General features: G+C 41.0%; 2 protein-coding genes and 1 non-coding gene across 4 annotated transcripts; 2 read left to right on the plus strand and 1 right to left on the minus strand.

Moving 5' to 3' along the window:
- Positions 1–464: 464 nt before the first annotated feature.
- si:ch211-199g17.9 (synaptonemal complex central element protein 1) lies at positions 465–5,293 on the plus strand. 2 transcript variants are annotated; one of them, XM_020090581.2, is made up of 10 exons: positions 465–585; positions 1,250–1,294; positions 1,380–1,442; positions 3,256–3,330; positions 3,436–3,489; positions 3,656–3,710; positions 4,185–4,274; positions 4,372–4,435; positions 4,517–4,583; positions 4,705–5,293. In XM_020090581.2, the coding sequence occupies exons 1-10, from the start codon at positions 570–572 to the stop codon at positions 4,806–4,808; spliced, it is 633 nt and encodes a 210-aa protein (XP_019946140.1). In that variant the 5' UTR covers positions 465–569; the 3' UTR covers positions 4,809–5,293. The 2 variants fall into 2 exon arrangements, with proteins under 2 accessions (XP_019946140.1, XP_019946141.1); XM_020090582.2 differs by having other exon boundaries at positions 3,436–3,483.
- Positions 2,571–2,703, plus strand: LOC138405978 (U8 small nucleolar RNA). Its single transcript, XR_011239649.1, has one exon. It is a non-coding gene; the product is annotated as a U8 small nucleolar RNA (small nucleolar RNA).
- Positions 5,294–5,333: 40 nt separating the features above from the next.
- Positions 5,334–19,215, minus strand: fam83hb (family with sequence similarity 83 member Hb). The gene is made up of 8 exons (XM_020090849.2): positions 18,910–19,215; positions 13,012–13,185; positions 12,572–12,898; positions 10,850–11,014; positions 10,582–10,706; positions 9,935–10,483; positions 7,502–9,821; positions 5,334–6,965 (listed from the first exon to the last, which is right to left on the minus strand). Exons 2-8 carry the CDS (start codon positions 13,132–13,134, stop codon positions 6,945–6,947), a joined length of 3,630 nt encoding a protein of 1,209 aa, XP_019946408.1. The 5' UTR covers positions 13,135–13,185; positions 18,910–19,215; the 3' UTR covers positions 5,334–6,944.
- Between the last annotated feature and the right edge of the window lie 1,525 nt (positions 19,216–20,740).

Genomic DNA, 20,740 nt, shown 5'->3' on the forward strand with positions numbered 1-20,740 from the left:
AACATCACTAGGATTATTTTATATATTTAATTTCTGCCTCAATTTCACCTAAATGTTACACTCTGAACCTTTAAATAAAGATAGAATCTTCAGAATCCTGTACTAGTCAGGTTTAAAACTTTTCAACAGTGGATTTGTTCTTAAACATCAGAAGCAAACTAACATAGAAGCTTGAATGGCTCCAGAATATATCAAAGCATAAATAAAAGCTCAAAGAACAAGATGATGATCATTTCCTCTCAGAAAAAACATCCTTCTATATGATCTACATTAAAATCCCAGCAGTAAAAATGAATCACACACAGACTCAGATCATTATCCATTGTTTACAATGCATTTGGAAGCAATAACTCTCTCTCTACCAGCTGCAGCTACGATCTTTATCTTTAACCAGTAACTTACACAACTGTTAATAAATCAATATTATTAGTAGTTTATTATTCTGCTGCTGTGCGCGTGTGCGTGTTTGAAACTGTTGGCGCCAAACGTGACTTCCTCGTGTGCGCGCCCCTTCAGCAGCAGCTCGGAGTGAGGTCACTGGGTCAGCTGAGGAAACCAGCTGGATCAACATGAGCACGTTCTCAGGTTAGTTGTCACACATGTAACTCGAGCTGCAAACCAAAACCAGTGGCTGACTCACATCCATTTAAAACGACAAAGAAATCTCGGGTGATGCGGTTATCAATAAGATTTCTCAGCTCTGTAGCATCACCTGCTAAGATGAACTTTATAAAACTGGTGGTAACGGAGAGGCAGAATAGTCAGAAGTGTACACAGTTACTGCTGAATCATTGCCAATTAGTGAGGGACATTATCTTATCTTTTTCATTTCTTAAGCCATTCATGTTAGCTAAGGGGAAAACGTCATCAGTTTAAGCTAAGAGCTAAGCTAGCTGCAGTTTCACCTCAGTTAGCCTGAAGCTAACGCTGGTGTTTGAATTGTAGTTTTTCCGTGGTCGCTCAGTCTGAGCCGAGACAAAACCGTAGATGTACCGAAAAGCTTGGGAGTTAACTTCAGCCCAGCTCCCTCTTTACCATGAGGTTAATTATCGTAGCCTGAGAGTGAAATGTACTGTGGGCAGGAGAGCTCAACGCACCGCCAATTAAGAAAAATAGAAATTTGAATGTGTTGTGACTTTTAGCACTCGCCACAGTAGAAATGGCTCATCAGCTAGTTAGCTAGAACATAATGTCATGTACGACAACAAGTTTTTCACTCCTCTGACATTTCTTTGTGTTTCACCATTAGGATTCAACCTTGAGGAGATGGTTAACATGACACCACTGAAAACAGGTAAACCAGTCACAGCTGAATGAAGTAGGCCATACCCATGAAAGGTTTTAAACAAGGCTGATGGGTCTTTATGTCCTTCTGTCAGGTCAAGAACCCCAGGAGCCCAGAGTTGAACAGCTGATGAGCAAACTGAGGTGGCTCCTTCAAGGTAGAGTCTGGCTTTGGATTCATTCAAATGCTTTTAAATAGCAGGTGATGTAACTTGAAATGTCGTTGGACGTAGAGGGTGGACATGAGAATATCATCTACACACTGTGACTGTGCTGGATTTACTCAAACTTACATCTTCTTTTTACAATTTAACATTTTCATTGAAGTGATCAATCTGTTGCATTGCGTCAAACTGTCTTTATGCCACCATGTCCACTTATTCAGACTAATAAAATAACAGCAGAAGGATTTAGCTGCACAACTTTCTTTACAACAGTTACTGTTTGATTTTGAAAGTCGTGACTATTTATTTGTATTAAAATCACTGCTCGTTAATGCTTTTATCACTATTATTAGATATCTTTCTTTCTAACATTCACTGAAAAGCTTGTTTCCTCCGTTTTGTATTAGCACCAGTTACAGTCTCTCAAAGAGTACAGGTGGAACAAGAACATGATCTGCTCCGTACTTCCGTCTTCGCGTTGAATCGCGCTTGTGTTGTTCTTGCGTGGTGTTGCAAAGCTAAAAACGTCAACATTTTACGACTACTCTCTATTTATCGTACATTATTTACTTACAGCACTAAAATACTTCATCTAAGCAACTATCACACAATATATACCCACTTTTTATTTAAGATGTTAACTCAGCTCGATCGGGATCTGTGATTTCTATCTTGTCACTGGTTACTCTTTGTGGAACTACATTTCCGCTTCCGCCAGAATGTCGCGGTGACTTTTTTTCATTGAATTACGTGAAAATCGTTTTTCAACGACCACGTGAACCACGTGTCGTTTATTCTAATGACACCAGTTGATCGTACACAGTGAAAACGCGTCAAACACGGAGGTCTTAGCTCGAACAAAGTCTTTGCTAAAATGGACCAATAACAAGGCAGGTCGAGCTGACGTCATGCTACTGAACACGCACTTTCTTTTACGGTTTAAGCAAAACAACAGCATATAGAAGAAAACACAAAAAAACAACTATCAGGATCTGAGTTCAAGGAAGAATGCGTTTAAGTACATGTAACTAGAAACAATTCAGCACAACCACGGAAATTGAAACCATGAGTGAGGTTGCCGCACATACAGATCATAGAGGAACAAGAGACGATAATGAGGCATCTTCAGTGAGGTACATCCTTACCTGTTACTCTCTAAGGAGAGTATCAGATCATGATGAGTGGAGAACTATGAGATATGATTAATGTCTCCGTCTTGTAGGGAACTGCAACACCCTACAAGATCCATTCTGATCCTTTCTTCAATGTGAAAAAATGAAAATAGTTAAATAGGAAATATCTGATTAAAGAAACCTCAATAACTGCTAAGCTGTCATTTAGACCAAATACCAAGTGACTGACATTAAAAGTAAAATGCTACCCTGGAGTAATTGTCATCATTGCAGTCATATTTTTTACACTTTTCTTATCTTAAAACAACTATTTTCCTGAACAACACAATATCTCCTTACATTTATGTATAAATGTTTTTCTACTTGCTAGTAAGGTCATCCTGTGCCACATAACATTCTATATAAACCTAAACAGTGAAAGGTGTATATTATATATATTCGTCTTTTGCCTGTTTTATAATTTATTCTTGTCTACCTCATTCTGACCTGCTTGCTGCTGTAACAGCTGCATTTCCCTGGTGTGTGGATCAATAAAGTTTTATCTTAAGTCATCTTTAACTCAATGTAGATTTATGTTACACTTAAAAATAAATAAGTTCTTATAACGTCATAACAATATCATTCCAACTCTTATGACAGTCAGCAAGTTTGATTTACATTGTGTTTTATTCAAGGTAAACGAGCCCTGGAAGAAGAAATCAACGAGGTGAAATCAGTCTGTGACTCTCTGCAGAAAGAACTGGCCACTTGTAAGATACAACATCACCACTAATCCTTTTGTTTGAGCCACGTGAATTGTACCCACTGTTTGAAGTTGTTGTTTATTGTGACCTGGCATTTCTTTGATTTTGCAGTGCAAACTGAAGCTTACCAACTGGAGGGAATCCATAAAGAAAAAGAAGGTACAGGTGACAAACTGCTTGTGTGTAGTTAAGTCCTTACAGTCCAGTTAGTGTTCAGAAGTCATAAACTTTAGTTAATGTTTTAGTTGAGTATGAAAATAAGTTGTTCATCTCTTTGAAGATGCACCAACAATAGACAAATGAGCACATTTATTAATAATGTTTTCTTCAGAGTTGTGCAGGAAGCTGCAGTTCCAGTGTGAGGAGTCTGAGCAGGACTCTGCCAGGTGAGCTCCACACCAGCCAGATTCATACGATTATTTCATGAGGTTCAGTGTTGTTCTGAAGTCTAAACATGATCCTTTCACTTTCCTTCTCCATGTTTTTAGGCCTTAAATGTGTATTTATGATGTTTAACACTAGGTGGCAGCAACGACTCAGCCAGCATCCTGAATATTTGTTTTTTCGTCGTTATGTAAAACGTTTCCTGAAGAAATATTAATGTATTCAGACTTATTGAAAGCAACACTCCTGTTATTGGGTTTGTCAGCTTTTAGATATTTTTCCTTCCTACATAATGTTGAAGCCTAACACTGAACAACTGAAATAAGACACATTTTTATTCAGTGGAATATCGACAATCCAAGCTGGATATTAAAAATAATAAATGTATTTGTGTCTCTGTAATCACTGAACAAGTCCAGTGTACACACTACATTTATATATTGCACTGGGTGATTAATCGTGTTTATTTTCTGCAGACAGTTAAATCAGAACCAGCAAAGTGAGGAACTGCTGGAACAGTACAGATGTGAAATCCAGGAATACAAACTCAAACTGCGGAAGCAGCGGTAATTTAATTGCTGGTGCAGCTAATTAGTCTATATTGACAAACACCAATTGAAGAGTTTTGAATATGTGTTGTTTATACCTTTTCTTTCACGGCAGGATGAAGTTTGAGAAGCAACTTCATCAGCTGATAGAGCAGCATAAGAATCTGCACTCCATCTTTGTAAGTTTTTGGAAAATGCCTAAAATAAAACGATGAAAATGTGACTTGTTAGTATCTGTTGTCCTTCAAATTGTTATTTAGACTCCAGAAAGGCTCCCTGATGAAATACAAACTATCGAGAGCACAAAGAGTCAACTGATATCAGCTGGTAAGTACCCACTAAATATCCATGCAAGTAAACTATCAATCAAACATTTCCTTTTGAACATGAATGTAGTATTTTCCGTGTCCAGCCTGTTCGATGTGGCCTTGTTCTGTGATTCTTGTAGAGCAGCTGAAGTTGGCTCAGCTGTTCCGCCTCGATGAGGAGCTCGACAATGTGAGGAAACAAAAGCAGTTGGGAGCAACAGCTGCAGAGGCTGCGGAGCAGTAAAACTACATGTGCAGTGGTGGATTTAGTGAATCAGAGGTAGTAGTGACCCACCAGAATCTTAAGGATTTATACCACTGACCTCAAATTAAAATGTTTGCCTACTTAATTCTATTTATTCCTGTGTTGTTAGCTATTTTATCAGAGTAGTTACTGCTTTTATATTAACAGTTCTTCAAAGCATGTGCTTATTTTTTGATGAGAATGTAACGTGTAATACTTTAACTTCTGTGACCAGCGAGTAGTTTTTTCAGATAGATAGATGCCAGTAGTTGTATCCTGGTTGCTACAATGTTCATTTTACTTTTAATATTGTGAATTAATAATATATTATACAGGTGTTCTTCAGGTTATCTTAAAAAATGTTTTTTTTTAAGTGTTGAGACATATTTGTTAAAATTGTCTTATTTTATGTATTTTAGGTCTTATTTGTATTTTATTATCTTAAAAAACATATAAATGAAAACAGTAAAGCCACCAAGACAACACACATGCCTACTGTGTACATGTCTACACAGCCACATTCAATTTCAGTTTAGACAGATTTAATGAGATTTAATAAAACACTTTTTGCAGTATTTCAAATACAATGTAATACTATCTGAGGTTTTAAAAAAAAGAACACATTTACCCTGTACAATTGTTTTCCCTTAATTAATTACTTTTTACAGCCAAGACCACATGCTTACAGTTAAAAACTGACATAAGGCACATTGATAGTACAGCAAAGGTGATCTTAATCAGGTTTGTTATGTATAATATCAACAAGCTCTCTTTATATAAATACTGCATGTACAATATAATCCTGCATATAAAAGATTGTAACCCCTGAAGTGTTAGTATAGAAAAAGATCCTCCTAACTTTTGATTTTAGAGAAGAGAAACACGCCAAACGTTAAATGGTTGATGAGCCGGGAGCTGCACTTTAGTAAAACTAAATCTTTGATTCAACAGTGTGACCAACAAAGAAGTTAAAAGTCCTGTGCAGGGCGTTGTTCTCAGAAGCTGAATGTCTTACATAAGGAGGCATGGCCCTGCTCCAGTACGCAAAATGTACCTGGTCTTTTATTCTTCCTTGCCTAAGAGATAATGACTAACTTGTCCATGAAAGAAAGATAAACAGGGGCACAGTATTGAAGAATGTAAAAATTGTCTATTTTTTACACAGATTCATGTCAAAGATAAGTACTCAATATTTGTATTTACATTGTATAAGACAGACATTATTTTAACCCCCCTCCCTTGATGAAAGCTTTGAGCCTCCCTCTCTAAATGGTTTCTTGACACTTTGGACCCTGAGAAGTGGGTCCACTCCTTAATAGAAAGGTGCATAACACTCTCAAAAGGATAAAGTTCATTAGAGCCTTACAATCAAAACTACTACTGCTGCTGCTGCCTCTGCATTAGATTTACACATTAGAAAACACATTTTCTCAATTCCTGATTTGGTCTCACACTCCTTATAATTTCACATACTTGCCCTTAAATGTTCACCCTTCATCACCCTCTTTTCTTCATATCCTCATCTTTACTTTCTCGGCTGGATTAATAATAGTCTCACAAGTCTTGGTAATACCCCCGGTAGGTTATTGGCACATGGGGAATCCACTCTCTCACATTCAGGTTCAAACAAGTCCCAGCTATACTTACACATACAGAAACACACAACACTGGTACCACACATGGGCAGTGTTTTACTGATGTTTTTTGACTGACGTGTATCTATTTTCTTTTCCAGGGTACAAAATGTACTATCTTTCTCTCACCCGCTAACTCTCTGTCAGGTTCATACAAGCTCATTTACAGGTAAAATGCCCAACCTTTTTCTGGTAGATGCAGCATCAGCCCATGCAGCCGGTATGAAAGTAGAGGGGCTCATCTTTCTCTCACCATATAAGGTTAAAGTAGTACCAAGTCTTGGCAAATGGGCACATTCCAAACTCAGTGACTTTAATTTGTTTTCAGCATTTTTATACATACGTGTAGTCTTTTCAAGTTTTATTACTCAGTGTGAAAATCCAGGAAAGGCTGCAGTGTTGAGCCGAAGAGGTACTTTGATAGTGTCGCTGGACAATGGGTCTTTTTTCCATCATCTTGCATAAAAAGTTTCCATTTAAAAGGCCGCTCCTCCATCTTTCGTTAACCCAGGCTATTCCCCATCTGTTAACAGAACAACAGGGAAATGAAACAGAGAATGAACCCACGTTTGTGTCTCTTTACCCTCCACCTCCTTGTTATCAACATTATTGTTAGGCTTCAGAGGAAACTCTTAAGAACAGTATTCTACTTAGCTTAGTGACACTTTAACCAATAAACAAAGCTCAACCTAAAGTGATGTAATAATCTTTAACGATGATATATGCGTATATAAAATAATGAACATTAGCTCATCCACTCAAATGTGACACTGTGTCAAACATTCATCTTATTTCTTCTTGCGAACTAGCTTAAATTCTGAATTCAAAAGCAAAATGAATCTGATCTCTACGTGATTTTAAACCTATATGGCTCATTAAGTAGCAAAGACGTTGTTCTCAAATTTTTTTTACATCTGGCTCTACTGTAACATGATTCAGTCTAAACCCACAATCCGACTACTACATTTACTACTTTTCATATCACTTAACATATTTGTCATATCTCTTTCTACACTATCCCTGTACACAACAAACATCAACCTTGCAGTGATAGACTACCTCAAAGCGGCTGTAGACCTTCTTCTCCTTCCTCAGACTCTCTATCCTCTTCAGCAATCCCTCCCGCTCCTGGATGTTACCCGGCGGTCGCAGAAATCGATTCTTTTTTATGGAGTTCTGTCTCTCCAGCGCCTTCTCCACTGTATCTTTGACTGCTTCCGCTTCTTCCCGCTCTTGACGGTTTTTCTGGCTGTTGGCCGAGATCTGCTCCAGAATGACTTTGGTGTCATCTCGTAGGTTGCTATTGAACAAAACAGAGCTGCCTGGGGCCTGGTGTCGGGACAAGCCTGACGTCCCTGTTGATGTCTTGTGATTTGCTGTAGTTTGGTTGGTAGTGGTAGATGCTGTGTCATAAGCTGATGAACTCTGCTTTGTGCTTGAATCTTCAGTGACCTCTTTAACCATGCTCATGCCCTTATCATCTCCTGAAGATTTCTTTTCTTTTTCCTTTGGTCCAAGGAAACCCTTTAGCCTCTGTGTCTGCTTCTTTAGGAAGTCGAGTGTCTTACCCTCACCTTTTCCCTCACCAAGTGTATTGATGGATGTATTGGATCCCGTAACTTTTTGGAGACCTTCCTTACCATCACCAGGTGTTAGAGTTGAAGAACTATGAGAGCGGATCTTTTTGAGTTCACTCTTCTCTGCATCTGTGGCATCTGTGGTCACAACCTCCTCACCACAGGAGACGCGACGAGGGTTCAGTCCTTTGAATTTCAGCTGATCCCTTCTGAAGAGCTTTGGTGAAGGAAGAGGCTTTAGAGACTTGAATATATCCTTCTTCTGACCCTCTGAGGCAGTCTCCTCTTTCTGGGTTTGAGATGTCTCTGGAGCCTTCGGGCTGACATAAGGCTTGGGACAGATTATAGAAGGTTTAGAGGAACTAACTGAGGGTCTGCGAGTCAGCTCTGCCAGTTTTGAGGAGATGTCTGGCTTCTTTGGTTCAGGTTCTGCTGAGCCAACAGAGACAGTTGAGATTTTCGTAGTTGTAGTTTTTATCGGAGGTTTTTCAGAAAGGTCTGGCTTTTTTTCAGCAGGCTCTGGGGCTTTTAGTGCGGACTCTGTCTCCATCTTTGGAGCTTTTCTTTTGGCAGCCAAGTCTTTGAAATACTGTAGTCGACTAGCCGGGTCATTAACGTTCAGAGATGATGATGATGTTGTGACTTCAGATCTTTTATCATCCTTGTTAGTTTTCTGAGGTTCCTCTTTTGCTTTAATCTCATCTTTCAATCGAATCTCCTTTTCCTTTTCCAGTTGCTCTTTCTTCTCCTTTTCCTCCTTCTCCTTTTCTTTCTCTTTCTCCTTCTCCTGATCTTTTTCCTCAACCTTCTTTCTCCATTCAAAAGGCTCACGAGACAGTGACCTTCTCTTTTCAAGTATCTGGGCCACAATCGAAGAGGTGCGCACTTTGTCTAACTCCTCATCTTGCTCTGTGGCTGGTTTTAATCCCAGGCTACCACTGTGCATCTCTGCTTTGGAAGATGAGAATATTAGCGAAGAACGGAGACGAGAGCTACGTTGTAGGAGTGGATTAACACGTGAACGAAACGATTCATGTTTGGACACAAAGAGATCTGTAGACTTTTTCCCCTCATCATCCACACCCACTTCCTTTGCCCTCTCTGGATCTCTCCCCACTTCCAGGGCATATGGCTTCAAGTCACTGACTGAGGGAATCAGATCATTAGTTGTTGTTGGGGGAGATTCTTTATTGCTGCCCTCAGTTAATTTGGGCTTTCCAAAGCGTGGTTTCAGGACGTCTGGTCTTGGCTTTGAAGGAACTGTAGGTGGCTCCTTTATTCCAAAGCGAGAACCTGAATTTTCAGCAGCAGCAATGGGCTGCTGATCTTCAAATGCATCAGGCCCCAGTGGTTGATGCAGGCCTTCTTCTCCTCCGTCCTCACATGTGCTAAAATAGGAGTGGATTCTCCAACTCCTTAGGCCTTGCTTAACACTTGGATCTTGATCCTGCTCTTGATCAGATTGTTTGAAAAACTGTTTCTTTTCTGGTGGGTGGGGCTGTGTAGGTGAGCTCTGGCAGGCATAAGCCTGACCAATTGTTGGCCTCTTATGGGCAGATCCTCCTCCATATCTTCCAGCTAAAGGAGGCGCCTGGTGACCTTCAGATGCTATCAAGTCCTCAGATGAAAAGTAGTCTTGGCCATAATGTCCCGGTGGAGGCTCCTGATCTGAGCGAAAGCTTGATTCTGAATACTGGTCAATGGAGAGGTGTGAAGGACGCCCTCTGAGTCTGTCGTAGTGTCCATGGCCAGAACCTGGCCCAGGCCCTTCACTGTAGAAATGGCTACTTTGGGAATGCTCCCTGTAAAGAAATGACAGTGATTCTTATTTGTATGATTATGAATTGTGCTCACATCAGATGACGACTGTGAATTGATCAGATATTGAACAGTTTAGGAATTAAAGTGCGACTACCTGTGAAAGTCTGTTTCATCCAGATTATTCATGACCCTGTGCTTCATGTATTGCCTTGAAGATGAGTAGCTTTCCTGGGTTCCCTCTGCATAGCTGTGCCTCTTGAAGCCAGTGGCACTCATCTCCATCTGCCTGGACACTATGGATCTTCCCTGCTCCAGGAAGGACTGCTGCATACGAAACTGTTGCTGAGAATACTTTCCAATTGTAATTCCTGCACCAGGTTCAAGGGTATGACGAAATGGGTCATTCCTCCGGAAGGGAAGTGCAAGGTTCCGATCAGAATCTCCGTAGGGGAAGGCAGAAGGAAGCTCAGCCTGCCTACGGTAAGTTATTGGGTTACGCAAAGACTGGGTCCTCTTTAAACCAAACTGGCTGCTAAGGTAACTGCTGGTGTCAGAGTGAGTAAGTGCTCCATTTGACGGGTCAATGACTAGAGGTTCTGACTGAGCAAAGAGGATGCGGAACTCTTCATCAAAGGTGGCGACCAGCTCCCCAAGGAAGAGGTGGGCAATGCAGCGGTGGATCTTCTCATAGGACCACATGAAACTAACAGAGAATAAGTTGTTGAGAATAAGTTTACAGATTGATGGGCAGGGTAGACTTGTCAATTAAGTAGACTCATTGTTAGCAATTAACTAACTCACCTGTAGTTCCCACTGAGTACAGCGTTGCAGTCTGCCAACAGGAAGCGATCTTTCACTTGTCCCTTAAATGATTTCCCCGTCCGGGAGTAATAGGTGGTTCCTGCCACAGTCCTGACACGCATCATCTATAAAACCGAAAAATCATGGACACATACACATTTTGGTAAGAATTATGTGTTTCAATTTAATAAAAAAAGGAATAAATGCCACAGGATTGCCAGGTAATTGATAAATCTTTTGACAAAATTTTACGTGAAGCCAAACTTACAGGTATTAAGTCCAAGTTGACTTTGCAGCTGATAACCATAGACGCAAAGTGATGGGCTTCCTGCTCATCCAGTAGAATGTAAACAGGAATGTGGCGAGCTGCTGCATCCAAGAGGTCAGCAAAAATGTCAACGTCTGTAAACATGTCCATCACCAAGGCAATAACCTGGAACAGAAGAGCAAACCAACTAGTCAAGGCTTGTTCTGTATAATATGGTATGTTGTATTCTGGTAATAATGTTCTTCATTTGCAGAAGCTCTGGCAGAGGCAGCTGCTTATTGAGTTTATCAGTAAAATAAGATAAATAATAGAACATTATACATTTAAAAGCACTGTACATAATATAGTATATACAGGTTTATGACATAGTGCACAAAGGTTAAAACTGTAAAATTAGGATTAAATATTATATAGAATATTGTATTAAATCAAAATACTCAACCCTTAGTCTTAGTAAGGCTCTGTATGTTTCGGCAACAAAAGAAACATCAAAATACTTATATAATATAAAACTTAAATAATAACACAAATTAATTGAGTTTGTTAAATTAATAAGTTTTACAATTAAAACAATTCATTCACCAATTCATTTATTTTTTTCAGTCATTTAGAAAAATGGATGTGATTTAAAACAAAGTTTGCATTTACTGCACAAAGATTATCAGCAATAAAATCTGTTTAATTGGTAATTTTATATACCAAACCTGGGCTAGTAGGATTAATGACCCATGTCTCTAAGAACCTGTTTGTCCTCTGTGTATATTTTGAAACACTTCACTTGTAAGTAACACCCTCATAAATTGTGTCCAAAGTAAAAGCAACAGACATAAAATCCAAACACAGACAGACATGAAGGAAGAACAGCAACATGACCCACCACACTGACTGGTTTGACTGCTCATGACATTTAGCATACACTGTATTTTTAATTTAACCGAAACAATCATTCATCTGAAGGGAGTGGTAGCAGTGGCAGATAAAAAGTAAGATTAAACCAACTGCTTTCAGACATGCACTAAACTCTGCATGTATGAACGCAAATTCCGAGTGAGATGCTCCCTGGATTCACCATGAGTGAGTGGGGGGGTTGATAATGCTTCTAACACACAAAAGTAATAAGAAAAACAAAATGAAAAACAAATCTCTCTAGCTGAAAAACAGTGTCACAGACATAGAAGACACCAACGAAGATGTCAAGAGAGTTTGTGGTGATAAGACATGACACCGGTGTCTGTGTGAAAATCACGTGATCTCTGCAGCAGACACGTCCCTTCCCGTCTCTGTCTGCTGCACCCGGCTACTCTCGCCTGAATAATGCGGAGGATTTGTTGCTGTAGCGAACGCGTCTGTAAAGAAAACCTCCGCCTGCGTTATGCATGTCAGAAAAGAGTCACTGGCAGCCATTTATCTCAAGTCTTTTTTTCAAGAGTTAACACCTGATATGTACAGTACAAACTGATAGGACAGAGAAAGAGGACACTGGTGTGTTGATTAACTATGTTGTGTGTTTCCCACCCGTCCACATGGATTAGAAATTAGAAGAATTGTACACATCCCTACACAATAAAACAGGCTGTTTGAAGCATGTTTGAACTTTTGCATATTCAATAAAACTAAAACTTTGATCTCCTCTTCAGATCTTTTATCAGGAAAACCTGTTGAAAGCAAACTGGTTATGCAAGTCTAACACATTTTTGTGTCATACCCCTCCCTTTTACTCACCTGACGTGCATTCTTGATGAGCCTCCTGGCCTGCTCCTTGATGCTTGGCATGTCTGGGTCGGAGGGGTTGACCAGAGTCGTGACCTCTGTGGGCCCAATGAAGCTGTGCTGAGGCCAGCCCAGGTCCAGCCCTGGGGCAGGCAGGTCAGACTGCATGGGCCAGTAGGTGTCGGAAGAGCCATCGTCATCAAGAGCTCCCTCGTGGTACGTCAGCTCTGGTAAGCTGGAGCTCTGACTGGGCACCTGGATTGTGGACTTGATGAATTCGATTTCTGGCTGTGCCAGGAAACTGACCACATCTGCGGTCTGGAGGAACTCATAGTACCCCTGGTGTGACAGGAGACACGTCCAAGTTAATAACATCATAAAATCTAACATGGTATTTCATTGAATACTATCATTCAACAATAAAAGACACAATTATGAAATGGCAGTCTTACCTGTGTATCGTTTTCTATCAGGGCATCGATAGCTAGACGGTACTCCTCACGGTAGTGGGGGGGCAAGTAGTTCGGATCATGGGGGTTTTCGCCTATGGATGAACTCTGAGATCGGTGTGCCATGGTGGAAAATGGACCCAAGGGGAGGATTCAGATGAGGAGAGGAATTTAAACCTGTGCAAAAGATAGGAAAAGGGTAAGGGACATGAATTTACCCCAATATCTGCAAATTCCCATTTTAGAGAAATGTCATATAGTATTCTCAAATGTCACAGCTAAAACAATAAAATATTTCCATGTTTAAGTCTGTTGCTTGAGTAGATGCAATTTCTGTAAAATCCTCAGTCTACAATATACAACAAGATACACTCACATTTTAGCTAAATATTTCTTTCAGGCGATGAGTGGAAGAAACCCTTTGTGTGTGAGGACAAACAAGCAGTCAGGTTACCCCCCACCTCATACACAAAGTGTCCATTGTTTCCGAGTCAAAGCCTGTGTAGTCAGTTTAACGAATACTCCTTTCAAATTATCACACACACCTTCACCAGTAAACAACACCACATGATTACACTCCAGCAGTGTCATGTCTGTTTTCTGTATTCTACCGTGAGGCTGGTGGTTTGTTTCTATTAATGTCATTAATGTGAATACATAATAGAATTTGTTTGTATTAAAATTAACTTTACAACATTTGTTTGACTTGATGACACTGGACAATAATAATATAAGAATAATACAAATAATATTTTTTCATTTCCAACTTAACTAGACAAAATATCTGAGCTCTTTTAAAATACTTATTGTGCAATGCATCATGTATGGCATCTTATATTGTTTTTATTTTATAGTAAGACTGTGATTAAAAGTTAAATTGACTAAGTTCTCGTTAATGGCCTCATGCATGCAGTTTAATTTGATGTTGTTTGACGTAACATTAGAGCTTTAATTAGCAAAAAAATATCCTGTGATAGTGATTAACTGAAATTCAATCTGGCTTTGTGAGAAAACCATATAAAAGGTAAGCGCGTAAAAATAAACAACAGGACATGAGACGTACAGTGGGAGGAAGAGAAAGAAGAAAGTCAAGTGAGAGAAAAGGCACGCTTAAAGGGAGAGGTGGGGACGGCACGGAGAGCTGTAAAGACAGGTTCTCTCATATCTGCGATCAGAGAACTCGTCACGATGGTGCATCATGCTTCGCGCTGCTACTCAGGCTCTTATCCCCCAAAATATGTGTTGGTTATGGCAAAAAAATGGATTGAGGCGAGAACGATGAGTATGTTGTTAGTTATGTCATCATCACTGGAACTGAATTAGGCAGTGAAAGGCACATTGTTGCGTAAGAATTTATGAATGTGTGATTGTTTGGGTGGATTAGAAAGCAGGGGAGTTTAGGGTTCACTTAGCAGATCATCAGAGCTGAGGGACGACTTCTCCAGTGATGCACATGTCAGTTCATGTAATGAGGATTAAACTCACGAGATACAAAAGCAACAGTAAAATAAAGTCCCAGTTAGAAAATGCAAACAGGTCTAAACTCCAGAGAAAAAGAACCAAGCTGGCATTCTGTTTTTTGGATCAGAATCTGGCACGAGCCAATTACAGAAGTGTGCAATAAGCAAAATCACGTAGATAGCTCAGCCAACATGATCAGGCCTGACTGAAACCTGCATCTGATTTAAATTCTTTGTCCAAACCAGTTCCCAGTGGGTCCTGACAGGCTCGGGTCAGGTATCGAGCAGAAACTTCATGAAAATACAGGACAACAAGAGCCATGGTTAAAATTAGGGCAGCTATCATTTTATTTGCTTATTCTTTTATTGGTCAAATCATGACTAACTCAATGTCAATTGTGCTTTAAAGACAATGGCTGTGTATGGTGCATGTTTGGCCGTCATTATTTGACGTTTGTTAATTATTCTGTGAGCAGATCATCATTGCAACATATTCAGTGTTCAATGTTTCAATTACAACACCCAACACAGCAATGTTTGCGTAACAGTAGAAAAGTCTAACACTAAACATGGCGGTGGAATGGCACATGTCCCGCCCCGTTCCCGTAACAGCCAATCGCTTGTTGAACTGAGAAACATTGCAGGTCGGCCGTGTTGTTGCACTGATGCAAACGAGCAGTTGAAGTTCGTAACAGTTTCAACGATTGGGGGCAGTGGGAGGAAGAGGAGGAACCGTATTTAAGCGTCGGACATTAAAATTTAGGATTCGCTCATTCGCTCTGGATTAATCAGTAAAAGAGGTTGGTGTTGTGAAACCTTGCACATGTGTAGTGGAAGTGTAACTAGTGGAGAAAAGAGCGTTTTAAGCCTCATTTTGAAAGTGAGTTTTTACACGTAGGGGTGTTTTTGTGTTGGTGGCCTGGATAGGGGCCTGACCTTGTTATCCTGAACATGAACAAAGATGGCGGCTCAGAGGTGAAACTGACCTATAAGCATTAAGGTGTTATGCACCATTAACTGAGCCAACCAGGACAACCCCTCATTGATATTTCATGTGGACCTGACAGCTGCACAGTGGATGGGTCATCTGAGGGGTTAACAAACCAAACTGGACGTGTTCAGTGCAGGCTGGTTAAGATACTTGATAAAGAATACAAGATACAGGGTTTTTTTTTGACTGCGTATTCAAATCACGATGGAAATGCACAGGAACTTCTCAGTAACTGCGGTTGACTGGCAGCCTGACAACATAATCAAGGTGTGTGGGTGTGTGTGGGTGTGTGTGTGTGACCTGAGGTCAGTGGGAGGGTGAGTAGGTGGTTTTTAAGGCATCATCTACCTTTTAAAATGTGTGTTTATAACATGTTTATTGTAAACTTCCACATATTCTTTGGTAATCAGCAAAGGACCCAAGTCCCGACCTGCAATCACTGGGACAACCCGGTTTAGTCAGAGGTCTGGTGAGTCACCCAGCAGCTCGGCTTGGCCTCGCCTGGGGACACTGCTCCGTGGTGATTCATCTGCTGGCAAAATGGCTGACATCCTGTTTCCTTATTCATTTCTATCCATCGTAATTAGCTCTTTGCGGTGTGCTGTTCCCCTTTCCGCTGTTCCATGGTGGACGTGAAGGCACACTGGGCACAAATGCATGGAATCATTTTACTCGTGCCAAGTTTCTATGAGACACAAGCACTTGAGTTCTTTATTTTAAAGGAATCTAACCGCCTGGGGACTAATCTGTACATAAATTGACTGAGGTAACAGAATCACATACCTGCGATAACAGTCATAAACGGAGAGATGTGCACCTGCCTGTCAAAAGCAGCTAGAAAACCCTGCAAGTGCCTTCATGAAACGGTTAGTGAGGCTGCTATTGTCTTTCAGCTAGAAAATAGGAAAACTCACAGGAGGTCAGGGATCAGTGCAAATCCGCCCTGAGATGAACATGAGAACTCAAGAGCTGTAGCTCAGAGCAGGGTGAAGAAGAATAGCACAACACAAGAGGCCCGGCAGACTTTCTGAATCTCACCTGGCCGACAGGTAGGATATTCAAACAAATACTTTTGCTTTGTTTGTTGTCATGGCAACTGCAGCAAGAATCAAACTGAAGAAGTGACACATGGAGATCTTCCTCTTTCTGTCCTCCTTTCTGGCTTTAGTTATGAAACTTTCTGTTGCCCAAACAAGGACGAGCCAATAAACAGTAAACCGCATTGAAACACTAAACCGCCTCGGGTCAGGCGGGCGGCAACCAACTGCAGAAACTGGGGCCTGATAACTCCAATATTCAGAAGCAGCCATGGCTGGCTCACCAAGCATGTAAACGGCTCATTCTTATCATTCCTGCCTGAACGCTGACATGAGGAGAGGTAAGGGAGGGACCGTTTAATGTCTTGACATGTGAATCGAGAAATTTCCTGCGGAGGCACAAACTTTTCAAAAAACTGTTTTCACCACTCTCTCCGTCGCACACGTATCTGAACACACCTCACTAAACAAACAGATTGATCTGGCATTCCTCCTCAGTCGATTCGTTTTGTGTTATAATTCAGTGTGAGAAAAGAATACCTGAGAACAGGTTTGGAGGGAAGAGCCAGTTGTGTCCTGATGCTCCTGTCAGGACGTTTCAGTGCCACGTTTTGTCAGATTAACACACACAAACATGAGATACGAGCAAACACAAGAGCGAGCGAAGCTTGTGTATCATCTCACATCAGTGTGACCGCTGAATGCCGCACAAAAGACAGCTCAAGGTCAGGCGAATGCATGCTGCATGTGTGAAAACACCCGGCAAAGTGTATCCTCCCTTTTTTCTAACCAGCAGCAGTGCAAGAAAAACAGGTCCACTGACGTCCTCGTAACTTTTTCCAAATGCCTAAATGCCTGCGGTCAGCTCGAGCAGAAGACAAGAAAAATAGTTTTTACATTGCTTTCCATTAAATATTGCTTGCACCACTGCAAAGAGATACTGACCCCTTAATGAATGGGCTGCAGGCGTGGCCATATGGATAGTGTGACAGGGTCAAATCTGCACACGCACCACAAAAAAGCTGGCTTGACAAACTTTTCCCTTCAAATTATAAACAGATGTTGGTCTATTCCTGCGCAGTGACTCACTGAATGAATTTAGGCACAGCTTTTAAAAAGTTACGTTTAAATCAGTGTTTTCAAGATTGCTCTTTTTGCTTGTAAAGTTATAATCAGAGCCAATGGGAGGACAGCATCTTCTTCTTCTCCTCGTTCAACTGACAGAGCTGTATGATTAGAAGGCCAGGGACGTATATTATCTCACCATTTATCCTCAGGTTAGCCTAATGGCAATGGCGAACAAAGCATTGTGCAACTGAGCCATTGCACACGCTTGTAAAAGTGTCCCTGCCTTTTCAAGCACAATTCATCACCCACGGCTCCCGGCAGCACAACACAGACAAAGCCTCCTCGGTCTCAAACCATGTTATTTCACCAAGTGGCTGTCCCCCCCCCCCCCCTCTTCTGTGTCTTCAGAGCACTGTGGAAAGTGGGCAGCACAGCTTGTCGGAGCCAGCCAACGCGGAGCCTTCTGTGTGTTTAAGTTTGTTTCAACAATACTGATCTGGGTTTTTTTCTTCACAGCGGCTACCTGGATGACTTAATCCTTCCAAACAACAAGCTGCCGATGAGTAAATTCACATGCCTTTCTCTTTTTCTCCCACTCACATTAAAGACAGTGAGTGACAGATAGAAAAAGAACAGAACAGACATAATACAGTTGGAAGAGGATCAAATTAAGTGGAATAGAAGAGAGCAAGACCCAGTTGTAGAATAGAACAGTGCTTGTTTGAATAGATCAGGGCTGTAGAGGAGCCTACATTGATATAATAAACTACAAGAGAAAAGACATTATTAGTTTAATGTTTGTTTGAATAGATCATAACAGGAGGATAGTCTACATGTATAGAATAGAATGTAACAGAGTATAATAGAACACAATAGAATAGAATATAACAGAACAGAACAGAATAGAGTAGTGTTTGAATAGGACAGGAGGGTAGTCCTCATGTATAGAATAGAATAGAATTGAACAGAACAGAATAGAATAGAACAGAATAGAATAGTGTTTGAATAGGACAGGAGGGTAGTCCTCATGTATAGAATAGAATAGAATAGAACAGAATAGAATAGTGTTTGAATAGGACAGGAGGATAGTCTACATGTATAGAATAGAATAGAACAGAATAGAATAGTGTTTGAATAGGACAGGAGGATAGTCTACATGTATAGAATAGAATAGAATAGAACAGAATAGAATAGTGTTTGAATGGGACAGGAGGATAGTCTGCATGTATAGAATAGAATTTGACACAACTAGAATATAGTATAATAGAACAGTATAGTGAAGAATAGAGAGTGATAGATTGTCTTTATCCCAGGTTGCACACTTCGTCTTTCTTCCACTTCGTACCTCCTGTAACTTCGCTGCAGAACTCGTCTCCTCTTTGTGTTTGTGTCTTGAGAAGCTCGGTGTCGTCTTCTCCAGTGAAACCTGCCGGTGCGCGTCTCTGTCGCTCCGTCGCCTGCGTCCGTGCGTCACATTCCTCGGATCGTGGTCGGATCTCCCACCCTGACCCCCCCGGTGTATGTGTGTGTGTGAGTGCAGCCTTCCACCGGCACCACTGAGCTCCGGGGCCGGGGCTGAGCGCTTCGCTCGGCGGTGTGGGATCCTCCGGGAGCCACCGCCACTACAGGCACGGAGCTGAAAGAGGAAGAAGAGGGCGCGGGCTCCTGTCTGTGAAGGCAGGGCTTTCCCACCGGTGAGACTCCTCCCAAAGATCTCTGGAAACAACGAACCCATTGGAAGTTCACTCCCAGTGGCATATTTCAAATGTGCTGGCCTTTATGTCATGGCTGCTGCTGCCTGGTGTTTGATCCAGCAGGAGACATCTTTCTTGTGGATGTGACAGTTTGGGTTCGAGCCAACTATGTTCTAGTAAATCAGAGGATTTCACCCCAACCCACTGACTCTTTACACTGTTTTGTCCTGGTTGTGCAAAGAGCTTATGTGTTCACCCGGTTCACCCCTGTCAGTTTGTTGGGTTATTTTTCAGCAGGATTACGTAAAAACTACTCAACCAAAACCCACCAAGAAGATTGCCAACTTGGTATAAGGACTGTTTTTATATAGTCTTGTCTTAGCAAGCGCTCACAAGTCACCTTCACTCATTTATTCCAACACAATCATAAGCTGTTTTTGGTCGTGACCTGCAGATAAAGTCCGGAGAATAGCAACAAATCCTCTGCGTTATTCACCACAAACTCTCTTGACATCTTTGTTGGTGTCTTCTATACTTATAGATGTATGGCTCTGCTTCTTCACCTGGAGATATTTGCTTTATTTATTTATTTGTTTTCAAGTTTTGTTGTGTAGTCACATTGGATTCTTTCTCCTGACTTTATACCAGGGCGCCAGGCGGAGAAGCTCTGATCTGGAGGCTCTCAATTGGACATTTGCGTTTTCACATTAGCTTGTCATCCGGAGAAAGCGTGGAGAGTCTCCGGAGTTCAGTGCATGTCTGAAAGCAGCTTCACATTCATTCATTGTCGTCATAATCCTCAGGGGCAATTTGAGGTTTGGTATCTTGCCTAAGGTCACTTTGGAATGCAGGCTGCAGGAGTCAAATGTTGAGGCCTTGGCCAAGGAAAAACCAGTTAAAATTAGGTGTGGTTGTGGATATGGATTACAGATCAAATTGAATTGACAAATAAATCATTCATGTTATCAGACCGCTATAAGAAGTAGACAATCATGTGTAGGATTGTTCGTTCTTGGCCTGTTGCACTTGGTAACTTACGTTATCTCTTTGTTTCTTATGTTGATCGTCGTGTTTTCACTGATTAAATGTTAAATGTAGCACTGTAGTTCCTCGAGAAACAAATATGTAATCCTTGCTGTGTACTTGTGTATGGATAGTTTGACATTTAACTTGAGTCTTGAGTGCCTGGAGGATTATTAGCATCAGGCTTCAGGTTAAAGCTGATTTATGAAAGTGGAAATAACACACATCTGTCACTTAGAAATGCAAAATGAACAAACTCTCTCTGAAACAAAAAAATGTTCTTTTTCCAGGTCACGTTCCTATCTCAGACATTGTATAAGTCAGTCACCGATTGTTTTTCTCGAAGGCAAACATTCTTGCTGAATCAGCACGACTCCGACAGTTCCTTTTGTACTCTACATGAATCCTCTGCAAAGCCTGCCTCCTCGCTGCAGGCTGTACCGCTCACTTTCTCCTTCC

This window comes from Paralichthys olivaceus, chromosome 20 (genome assembly GCF_024713975.1).
Source record: "Paralichthys olivaceus isolate ysfri-2021 chromosome 20, ASM2471397v2, whole genome shotgun sequence".
Taxonomy (NCBI): Eukaryota; Metazoa; Chordata; class Actinopteri; order Pleuronectiformes; family Paralichthyidae; genus Paralichthys; species Paralichthys olivaceus.

Bases quoted from the DNA above. Each gene is read 5' to 3' on its own strand.
- si:ch211-199g17.9 (XM_020090581.2), top strand. The intron at 1,295-1,379 runs GTAAACCAGTCA...TCCTTCTGTCAG, and splicing joins CATGACACCACTGAAAACAG to GTCAAGAACCCCAGGAGCCC. The intron at 1,443-3,255 runs GTAGAGTCTGGC...GTTTTATTCAAG, and splicing joins ACTGAGGTGGCTCCTTCAAG to GTAAACGAGCCCTGGAAGAA.
- fam83hb (XM_020090849.2), bottom strand. From the start codon at position 13,134: ATGGCACACCGATCTCAGAGTTCATCCATAGGCGAAAACCCCCATGAT. The intron at 9,822-9,934 runs GTAGTCGCACTT...ATTTCTTTACAG, and splicing joins GATGAAACAGACTTTCACAG to GGAGCATTCCCAAAGTAGCC. The intron at 6,966-7,501 runs GTAGTCTATCAC...TTCTGTTAACAG, and splicing joins AGGTCTACAGCCGCTTTGAG to ATGGGGAATAGCCTGGGTTA.